The 11,596-nt window shown below is 46.1% G+C and overlaps 1 protein-coding gene across 3 annotated transcripts; it reads left to right on the forward strand.

The window, feature by feature from the left end:
* Positions 1-395: 395 nt before the first annotated feature.
* On the forward strand, positions 396-8,889 carry LOC143809659 (uncharacterized). Of its 3 annotated transcripts, none has more exons than XM_077292715.1 (8): positions 396-524; positions 5,546-5,796; positions 5,974-6,036; positions 6,160-6,268; positions 7,421-7,450; positions 7,614-7,805; positions 7,950-8,078; positions 8,229-8,889. In XM_077292715.1, exons 2-8 carry the CDS (start codon positions 5,597-5,599, stop codon positions 8,238-8,240), a joined length of 735 nt encoding a protein of 244 aa, XP_077148830.1. In that variant the 5' UTR covers positions 396-524; positions 5,546-5,596; the 3' UTR covers positions 8,241-8,889. The 3 variants fall into 3 exon arrangements, with proteins under 3 accessions (XP_077148830.1, XP_077148827.1, XP_077148829.1); XM_077292712.1 differs by lacking the exon at positions 396-524 and adding an exon at positions 5,213-5,370; XM_077292714.1 differs by lacking the exons at positions 396-524; positions 7,950-8,078 and adding an exon at positions 5,213-5,370.
* Positions 8,890-11,596: the final 2,707 nt, after the last annotated feature.

Genomic DNA, 11,596 nt, shown 5'->3' on the forward strand with positions numbered 1-11,596 from the left:
AGTACCATTGTTCGCTTTAGGGCGAAAAGATTTTATTCTACCAGACATGGACACTGACGCCTCAGAAATGGCGTCCAAACGTCAAACTCTGGAGAAAATGAGGAAGACCAAAAGACATGAGATCCTTACAGAGAAAAGGAATATGGAGACCCCCATGGAGTCTCACTCTGCAGCCCCCGCTGAGCTTCAGAGGGCCATTATAATCTCCTTGAAAAAAATTGGAGATCTGGTCCCTGAAATACGGAAGAGGAACAAAGATGCCATCCTCAACAAGAGGAGAAACATCAGCGCAGAGTTAGAGCTGGACGAGGTTCTCCAAGAAACACCGAGAGATGTCACATCCTCCAGCTCTGAAAGTCTGGAGACACCAAACCTACAAAGAACGGCAACCCTGGAGAGGACCATTATAAATGAGAATGATGCATTACAGAGGTCCAGGACATCAGCTGAGAACATCTCCATCCCAGAGAACAAACAGCTGAGTGATTCTCCACCTAAAACATCACTGGATAAAGAGGAACCAGGTAAGATGGAAACTGCTCTGTATAATAAGACTGGGGCAGTAGCGTAGCTACTGGGGGGGCAGAGGGGGCCATCGCCCTGGGCCCTGTCACATGAAGGGGCCCACTGGGAGCCAGGGCCACTTCTGTGATGAGGCAGAACACCGCATAGGAGCAGAGCAGTGTAATGACGGAGACTCTGCACGCTGCTAGCACAGTGGCCGGCTGCAGTCTCCCCCCTGCAGTGAATGGTTTCGCCCGTCTGACCTGATGATGAAGCTTTTTCCTGGCTGCAGTTTTCCTCACTCTGTGCACGCTGGGCTTGGCTCAGGTACGCTGGGTCCTAGTGCCCACCTACTTGCATTTCACCTAGACACTTCCTGGTCCTGCCTGCAGTGCAAACCTTATCAGTAAGGCTACGTTCACATTAGCGTTAAGCTAATTTGCGTCGGGTTTGCGTCGGCGACGCAGCGGCGACGCATGCGTCATGCGCCCCTATACTTAACATGGGGGACGCATGCGTTTTTTTGTGTTGCGTTGTGCGACACATGCGTCTTTTTTGCCGCAAGCGTCGGACCAAGAAAACGCAGCAAGTTGCATTTTTCTTGCGTCCGATTTTCGGCAAAAACCGACGCATGCGTCGCAAAACGCAGCGTTTTTGCGTGCGTTTTGCCGCGTTTTTGCGTGCGTTGTGCGTTGCGTCGCCGACGCAGCGGCGCACAACGCTAGTGTGAACTTAGCCTAAGTGCTGGGGATGGAACATTTTAGGTTTATTCAATTCAGGTATGTCACTGAGACCGTTGGGGTATTGTGGGGGCTGAAAGTGAGTGAGGGGGGGACAGGGTACTGGGGGGTAAATGTGAGACCATTTGGGGGTTGTGAGGGCAGAAGGTGGGTGAGGTGGGACAGGGCACTGAGGGGTGGATGTGAGATGATGGGAGTAGTGGGGCTGAAGTGGGGGAGGGGAGACAGGTCACTGGGGGCTGAATATTATAATGTTTTGTTCTGATATTATATGTACTCCATCATGTTTTATTTGCTGTCTGGAGGGGCTGGAGATGGGGGTAGGGGGCTTTTGATACGTACCACCTGGGTCTTTTATGAGTATTAGTATAAGGAGCCGCATACAGTAACCAAGAGCTGCATCACATTTACAGCACCACTCCAGCATTATTTTTTATTTAATTGCTGGAGTGGTGCTGAAAATCCGCGTCCCCTGCCCTCTGTCTGATACTCACCTTCTGGCATTTTCATCTGTTTTAGTCTCCGCTCGGCTCCGTCTCCTGCAGTTTGTGACCTGTCCGAGGCTCCAGTGTTTCATGGAGCAGCGCAGAGGTCACTAATCAATGTGAGTCTGTGGGAGCCTCGTTCTGGCCTCTTCCTCACTCTCAGGCTATGTGCACACGGTGCGGATAAGCCGCTGCGGATCTGCAGCAGTTTTCTATCTGGTTTACAGTGCCATGTAAACCTATGGAAAACCAAATCCGCAGTGCCCATGGTGCGGAAAATACTGCGCGGAAACACTGCGTTGTATTTTCCGCAGCATGTCAATTCTTTTTGAGGATTCCGCAGCGTTTTACACCTGCTCCTGTATAGGAATCCGCAGGTGGTAAACCGCAGGTGAAATCTGCACAAAAAACACAGGAAATCCACGGTAAATCCGCATTCGAATCCGCAACAAGTGCACATAGCCTCATAGTCTTACATTGAGCGCTTGTGACATAGCTTCTAACTTCTGGCCTGTCAGAAGCTGCGCTCACAAGTTTGACCAGTGGGACTGCAGCAGTGCCACAAAATAGTGATTACGCTGGAGGATGAGTAAATGACCGGGGCATCCAAATCATGACAGGGAGCTGTGAGTCCATCATACTGTGTATAAGGGAGCTGTAAGTCCATCATACTATGTATACGGGAGCTGCGGGCCCATCATACTGTGTATAAGGGAGCTGTAAGTCCATCATACTGTGTATACGGGAGCTGCGGGCCAATCATACTATGTATAAGGGAGCTGCGGGTCCATCATACTGTGTATACGGGAGCTGTAAGTCCATCATACTGTGTATAAGGGAGCTGCGGGCCCATCATACTGTGTATAAGGGAGCTGCAGGCCCATCAGACAGTGTATACGGGAGCTGTAAGTCCATCATACTGTGTATACGGGAGCTGCGGGCCCATCAGACAGTGTATACGGGAGCTGTAAGTCCATCATACTGTGTATACGGGAGCTGCGGGCCCATCAGACAGTGTATACGGGAGCTGTAAGTCCATCATACTGTGTATACGGGAGCTGCGGGCCCATCAGACAGTGTATACGGGAGCTGTAAGTCCATCATACTGTGTATACGGGAGCTGCGGGCCCATCAGACAGTGTATACGGGAGCTGTAAGTCCATCATACTGTTTGTACGGGAGCTGCAGGCCCATCAGACAGTGTATAAGGGAGCTGCTGGCCTATCACACTGTGTATAAGGGAGCTGCTGGCCCATCACACTGTGTATAAGGGAGCTGCGGGCCAATCACACTGTGTATAAGGGAGCTGCGGGCCAATCACACTGTGTATAAGGGAGCTGCGGGCCAATCACACTGTGTATAAGAGAGCTGCAAGCCCATCATACTGTGTATAAGGGAGCTGTGCACACATCATACTGTGTATACGGGAGCTACGGGCCCATCATACTGTGTATAAGGGAGCTGCAAGCCCATCATGCTGTGTATAAGGGAGCTGCGGGCCAATCATACTGTGTATAAGGGAGCTGTGGTCCAATCATACTATGTATAAGGGAGCTGCAGGCCAATCATACTGTGTATAGGGAACTGTGAAGGCATATTGTGCATATGGGAGCTGTTGGCCCATTACACTGTATATAGGGGAGCTCTGGGAGGCATTATACTTTCTATAGTGGAGTTCTGTCAGCATTATACTGTGTATAGGGGAGCATTGGGCTCATACTGTGTAAAGAGGAGCAGTGAGAACATCATACTGTGTATAGGGGAGCTGTGGGAGCCTTAGACTGTGTATAGGGAAGCTTTAAGCTCACCATACTGTGTATAATGGAGCAGTACATGGGGGAACTTAGGGGACATTATTAAATGTTAAGTGGGCACTTAAGCATCATTGTTATAGGGGCACTCAGAGTATTGTGACCATCAAAGTTGCATATGGTCACAATATGGCGGTAAAGTCAACGTTCGTTTTTGTATATAGATTTATTTTCAATGACAGTGTGGTCATATTCTGAGGTTCCCCTATATTCACAATTAGAGTGCGCAACCGTCACTGTAATCAGGGTTAGCTGGTTAGGGGCCCACTCAGATGTTTCGCCCCCCCTAAGTTGAAACCCTAGCTACGCCTCTGGACTGGGGTGAGGGGGATTATACTCCTAATATTATGCCACAATTATCAAAAGTGCAGAACAACTGTCCTTGTTGTCCATAGCAACCAATCACTATGCGGCTTTCATTGTTCTATAGAATGTTAAGAAATGGAATCTGTGCTGTGATTTGTTGCTATGGGCAACATCGATGTTTTTGCTATTGTATAGTTTTGATAAATTGGAGCCAAAATATTAGACATTTCCTGCTCATTTACATAATTCTGTTTAAAATAGTAATATTTGCTCTGGAGCTATTTGTGGTAAACCTCTTCTTGACCTTGTAACCTTCGGTTGTTTATCCTCCCTCCTTTGAAAACCGATAACTATTTATTGCTTAACTTTTCTGCCAATTTAGCAGTATGTGGACTTGTGTTTTTTAGTGGACAGAGCTGTAGTTTTGTACACTATTCAATGTTCTGGAAAATGGAGAAAAAGATTCAAAATGTGGGAAAATTGTGGAAAAAAGTCATTCTGCCATTGTATTTTTTTATTGTGTTCATTGAGTGGTAAAAACGACCTCTCAAAATGTTTCTCGATGTCAGATACAACTATGGTAATAATGAACACATGCATCGGGAGTTTTTTTAATTACGCGGTGAAAGGAATTAAAGAATTTTATGTAAAAAATGGTTTGTGTCCCAATATTGTGAGGCATTGTATCTTGTTGATTTTGATGGAGCTGTGTGAGGGTTTGTTTTTTGCGTGTCGAGTTGTAGCTTTCATTGATACCTTTCCTGGGTAGAGCGGACATTGTGATATCTTTTTATTGCAATTTTTTAGGTGGATACGGCGCTCTCAAAAAAATAAAATTCTGATGTTTCAATTTTATTTTTCTCACTTTAGAGTTTACTGTTTGCATTAATTAATGTTATGTTTTTATAAATCGGATTTACACGGATGGGGTGATAACAGATATGCAAATTATTAGATAGAACTGTTTACAGCTAACTAAACATGCTCATATGAAATTAAGCCAGGCTGGTCCTAACAGAAGGAGGAATGTGAAAGACTTGGGCTTTCAGCAGGCCCAGGTAGTCATTTCCAACAATTAACCCCCTGCAGTCATGTTTTGGGGAGGAGTAATGGGTGCTGGTGCACACAAATCAGTAATGACTTCATTTAAATACCACTGTGAGCATTGAAATGGTTAAGCAGCAGTAATTGTAGATAGTTCTGGTGACTGCAGTTATTGGCAGATGGCCGCTATGTAATACAGCAGACATATGCCTGGCATGGTGAAGGCTCAGCTCCTGAGCCCGTTCCATACACTGCTGCACAACATGACAAACATTTCCATTATGTGTTCACTAAGGGGTTAATAAATCTTGTATCGGAATGGATAAGACACCCCACGACACATCAGACATGCCGGCACAAGGCCTTGGCGAGGCCAGTGTACAGATTTCTCCACAAAGAGAACTGGTCCACACAGACCAACCTATGGACCTTTACAGCCTCGAGTTCTGGGAAGATCTTGGAAAAGGAAGCTATGGAAAAGTAAGTGTCAATTTATATTTGTCCGTGTTCCTCAATGTATCCTGCACAGATACACAGGAGGGATGTACTTATTCATTACAGGATGTTCATATGTCATGATACTTGGGATAAACTAGTGACATATTACACAGTAATAGATGTGAGTTTGGTCTGATCTGCTGTGATTTTTCTACAGGTCAGCTTGGCATCAGATCCGGTCAATGAAGGACTGCTGGCCATTAAGTTCATGGACAAGAGTTCTTGTGAGGACATCATCTCCACAGAACTAGAAGTCCTCAGAATGGCTGACGGATGCCCCTACCTAATGTCCATGCGGGCGTTTATGGAGACACCTACGGAGTATGCAATAGCCATGGACTATATGGCCGGAGGAGACCTGTTTCTCCACATGAAAGATTCAATGCTGTTTAACACAAAGACAATAAGGTAAATGTCTTATACTGAACCTTAATAATCTGCTGCCTGTACATTGTAGTCCTAGAGCAATGGACAAAGACACAGAAGAAAATAATGACGCGAAAAGGACACGTGTGTGATCTCATCATGTTCTCTGTATGATTGTGTATGTAACCACTGATCCATCCTTTACTTTCTACTCCACAGACTCTTTGCGGCAGAGATGGTGTGTGGACTCCAATATCTGCATGAACACGGCGTCATACATAGGTAATCATTTCACCTCCATAAATCTGTCACCTGTGACTCTCTGTTGTCTTCTTACAGATCTATTGTAGAAAGTTCTTTTCATGAATTATTCTCACAATCAGTGTCTGCTCCTTCTCCCTGCAGTGACCTGAAGCCAGATAACATCCTCATCCAAGACACCGGACACATCAAAATCTCAGACTTTGGCTGTTCAGTCATGAATGTGTCTGAGGGTGATATAGTGAAGTACATTATTGGTGCGGAGCACCCCCACACCGCCGCAGGGCCAAGGGGTACCCGGAGCCGGGCCTCTAGGTCTCAGTCCTGGGGTTGTCACGGTGGCTAGACCCGGTCCGTGGCCCTGTCTGTCAGTGGGGGACGTCCGGTGCAATAAGTCGTGTTGTAACGGTGCAGTTGTGGGGTGCAGGTCGCGGTAAATAACGAGGACACCAGTCTCTTTACCTCTTTACTGGAGATCTCTGAGTCCTCAGTCCAGAATACGGTTCACCAGGCTGCGCAAGTCCGGCCGGTCCAATGGCACCTCCAGAGTTCACTTCACAGGTGGAAATCGGTGCCTTCCTTCTTAGCGCTATGTGTTGTAGTCCTTCCCTGCTGTGCTTACGGAAAGTACCCCACAACCGTTGTGTCTGTTTCTTAAGTTCCCTCACAACTCGATTAAATGATGTTCTTCTAATCTTCCGTCCCTTCCTGATGTTACAGTTGGGACAGCACCCGTTTGTCGGATAGGCCTGGAGTTCTTCCGGGACCCTAGAGACGCCCCTCTCCCGCAATTGCCTCCCAAGACTTCATAGGTGATGTGTGTTAGACAGCCCGCCTTAAACTGACTGTCCTGCCGCTGTTTAGAGTATTGCTTGAAGCTGAATGTTATAATACTCCCTCGGCGTTCCGGCCACCGGTAGTGCGCCTCAGTAGGGTGTTGCTCCGGTCTTACAGCACGACCCCTACTGGAATTCTCCTATTGCTTGATCTCGTTTCTCACTCAGCACAATCTATCTCGCTTCTAGTCCTTTCTTGGGCCCCGCCGCTTCCCGGAGCTGGCGCGGACCCGTTACGTTCTTTCCAATGCCAAGCCTCTGTCAGGATCCCACCCCTGACAGAGACCCTACTGTCTCTTCCTCCACAACACCCTCTGCCACTAGGTGTTGCTTCGTCCAATCCAGTCAGCTTTCTGATCTAACTTCCTGCCTGACCCCCAGTTTACCCACTATGGTGGGGAGTGGCCTAATGAATAGAACCCTTAGCTCCCCCCAGAGGCCCGGCTGTGAAATGTATTGGTGTCTGTGATACCTGATCAGATGAACTCCTTCAGTGCCATCGGACGCACCGTAGCTCCCCTTAGTGGCGGAGCCACAGTACTGCAACGACCAGGACTCTGGGGCGCTGCATTGGCACTAATTGTTTCATGGCGCCTGAGGTAAGGAACATCTCTGTGTGATTGATGCTGATAGCAGGACTGAGGGATAATCTGATCCCAATTTATCCTGCTCACATCTGCTCACAGACCGGTCCTCATAGTCTCTGTGTGTAATTCCCCTTCCCGGTATATTCAGCTTCTCTCCAATCTCATGTTCCCACAGATAATGGATAATGAAGGATACAACCATCGGGCAGACTCCTTTGCCTTTGGAGTCATCCTATATATGATGAGTGTAGGGGACTATCCATTTTACAGCAGAGGCACACTGGACGAATACCACCAGTCTCTGTACGAAGACATACCTTATTTTCCACCAGGGATGTGCATTAATACCATGGCCATCATAAAAGGGGTGAGTAACATCTGATGGATAAGGATGATGAGGGATTACAAGAATACATAGAAGATAAGATGTGGACAGTCCATAGACATTGTGTAATGACTTAATCAGTAATAATATATGATATAATGACTAATGGTCTCTTTCATATTTCAGCTTCTGTGCAAAATTCCAACTGCCCGATTGGCCATGAAATCATCTATCAGATCCCACCCGTTCTTCCACTCCATAGACTGGAGCGATGTGGAGGGCGGCAGATCCGAGCCACCATTCCCATATTACTATGTAAGTAAAACACATACAGACATCTATAATATTGTCACTACCCAGTAACACACTTACCCACTATACCCCTTATTGTTATATCCCTCAGTACACTGTATATACTGAATGTGAGGAGCTGATTCTCAGACGTGTATATTTCTCTTCTTACAGCAGGAGTATTAGGCTGATAACAATCAGCCCCATTCCAGTAACATCCAGGAATGAAGATTTACATTAATCGGATGAGACAAAGAAACTGGACTTTCTAATTTACCGGACTGTGACAAACCTACCGAGCTTCCACCACATAAGATCCACGTAGATTTGAGCACCAAACATCCAGGGATTTATTCCGATCGCCATATTTGGGGTCAGGAAGGAATTTTTTTCCCTTGATATGAGGATAATCCAACAACGAGGGGTTATTTTTCGCCTTCCTCTGGATCAAAATAGCAAGTAATTAAAGGCTGAAATTGAAGGACTTCTTTCAGCCATACTTGCTATGTCACCATCTGGACGACTCATCTACAATGTGGTGGTAAGGAGACTACCGGATATGGACAGACAGAAGGTAGCGGCTGCTCCTTCACCCACCGGATATTTACAGAAAAAAGGAAGCGGCTGCTCCTTCACCTACCGGATATGGACACAAAGAAGGCAGCACCTGCTCCTTTATCTACCGGATATTTACAGAAAGAAGGAAGCGGATGCTCCTTCTCCTACATGGCCATGTACATACAGAAGGAAGCGGCTGCTCCTTCTACTACTTGGCCATGTACATACAGAAGGAAGCGGCTGCTCCTTCACCTACTCGGCCATGGACAGATAGAAGGAAGCGTGTTGTGTATCCGCTTTTTGGGCTCCCCTGGTGGTTTCTGGTGGTATTGGTGACTTGTTTGCACCTTGCTGCTTCTGTTCACCTGCTTCCATCAGCGTTTGGGAGTTTCCTATTTAGCCTTGCTCTCCAGTCATTTCCTTGCCGGTCATCATTGTAACCAGAGCCTTCGGTTGCATGTTCCTGCTACTAGTCTGCTGATCAGCTAAGTGGACTTTGTCCTTTTGTTTTGTATCTTTTGTCCAGTTTGCAGTTTTTGTATTTCTCTGTAGCTGGAAGCTCTTGCGGGCTGAAATTGCCACTCCTGTGTCATGAGTTGACACAGGAGTCTTAAAGTAATTTCAGGATGGTTTTTGAAAGGGTTTTCAGTTGACCGTGAAGTCCTCTTTTGTATCCTTCTGCTATCTAGTAAGTGGACCTCTCTTTGCTAAATCTACTTTCATACTGTGTATGTCTTTTCCTCTTAATTCACCGTTATTACATGTGGGGGGCTGCTATCATGTTTTTGGGTATTTCCCTAGAGGTAAGCCAGGTCTGTTTCTTCCTCTACCAGGCGTAGTTAGTCCTCCGGCTGGCGCGTGGCATTTAGGAAGCCGTAGGTATGCTCCCTGGCTACTATTAGTTGTGTGGTAGATTTAGCTCACGGTCAACTCGAGTTTCCATCACCCGAGAGCTCGTTCGTTATTTATATGTTTCTTACGTTCCCTTGCCATTGGGAACCATGACAGTATGACCGGCCAGTGTTAAACTTATTGGCAGAAGAAAGGAGAGAAAAAAGAAGTCTGTAAATTTTTTTTTTTTTTTTTCTTTTTCCCTATGCTTGCTCCATAGTTGGATCAGTTGTATTTCAGCTCTAATTACTGCCTTTGCCTTTCTCTCCTTATAATCCTTGAATGGCTCTGAGCTCACCTGTTTAAAGATGGATCCTCAGAGTTTGGCTGCAGGTTTAAATAATCTTGCTACGAAGGTTCAAAATTTACAAGATTTTGTTATGCATACTCCTATTTCTGAACCTAAAATCCCTACACCAGAGGTATTTTCCGGAGATAGATCTCGGTTTCTGAATTTCAAATATAATTGTAAATTGTTCCTTTCTCTCAGACCTCACTCCTCAGGAGATCCTGTCCAGCAGGTGAAGATTGTAATTTCTTTGCTGCGAGGTGACCCTCAAAATTGGGCATTTTCATTGGCACCAGGGGATCCTGCGTTGCTCAATGTGGATGCGTTTTTCCTGGCTTTAGGGTTGCTTTATGAGGAACCTAATTTGGAGATTCAAGCTGAAAAAGCTTTGATAGCCCTATCTCAAGGGCAAGATGAAGTTGAGATATACTGCCAAAAATTTCGTAAATGGTCTGTGCTTACTCAGTGGAATGAGTGCGCCTTAGCGGCAAATTTCAGAGAGAGCCTTTCTGATGCCGTTAAAGATGTTATGGTCGGGTTCCCTGCGCCTACAGGTCTGAATGAGTCCATGACAATGGCAATTCAGATTGATCGGCGGTTGCGGGAGCGCAAACCCGTGCACCATTTGGCGGTATCTTCTGAAGAGACGCCAGAGAAAATGCAATGTGACAGAATTATGTCCAGAAGCGAGCGGCAGAATTATAGGCGTAAAAATGGGTTATGCTTCTATTGTGGTGATTCTGCTCATGTTATATCGGCATGCTCTAAACGTACTAGGAAGGCTGACAAGTCTATTTCAATTGGCACTTTACAGTCCAAATTTATTTTGTCTGTAACCTTGATTTGTTCATTATCAGTTATTACCGTGGATGCCTATGTGGACTCTGGCGCCGCTCTGAGTCTTATGGACTGGTCCTTTGCCAGGCGCTGTGGGTTTGATTTAGAGCCTCTGGAAGTCCCTATACCTCTGAAGGGTATTGATTCTACACCTTTGGCTTGTAATAAACCACAGTTCTGGACGCAAGTGACTATGCGTATGACTCCAGACCATCAGGAGGTGATTCGCTTCCTTGTGTTGTACAATTTACATGATGTTTTGGTGCTTGGATTACCATGGTTACAGTCTCATAACCCAGTCCTTGACTGGAAAGCTATGTCTGTGTTAAGCTGGGGATGTCGGGGGGCTCATGGGGACACTCCTTTGGTGTCCATTTCGTCATCTATTCCATCTGAGATTCCGGCATTTTTGTTTGATTATCGTGCTATTTTTGAAGAGCCTAAAATTGGTTCACTCCCTCCTCATAGGGATTGTGATTGCGCCATAGATCTGATTCCTGGCAGTAAATTTCCAAAGGGTCGTTTGTTTAACCTATCTGTACCTGAACATGCTGCTATGCGCGAGTATATTAAGGAGTCCCTGGAAAAGGGACATATTCGTCCTTCTTCATCACCTTTAGGAGCCGGTTTTTTCTTTGTCTCTAAAATGGATGGCTCTCTGAGGCCTTGTATTGATTATCGACTCCTGAATAAAATTACAGTCAAATATCAGTATCCGTTGCCTTTGCAGACTGATTTGTTTGCTCACATAAGGGGGGCTAAGTGGTTCTCTAAGATTGATCTTCGTGGGGCGTATAATTTGGTGCGAATTAAGCAGGGGGATGAGTGGAAAACCGCATTTAATACGCCTGAGGGCCATTTTGAGTATTTGGTAATGCCTTTCGGCCTTTCTAATGCACCTTCTGTCTTTCAGTCCTTAATGCATGATATTTTCCGTGAATATTTGGATAAATTTATGATAGTGTAC

Source organism: Ranitomeya variabilis, chromosome 2 (assembly GCF_051348905.1).
Source record: "Ranitomeya variabilis isolate aRanVar5 chromosome 2, aRanVar5.hap1, whole genome shotgun sequence".
NCBI classification, from domain to species: domain Eukaryota; kingdom Metazoa; phylum Chordata; class Amphibia; order Anura; family Dendrobatidae; genus Ranitomeya; species Ranitomeya variabilis.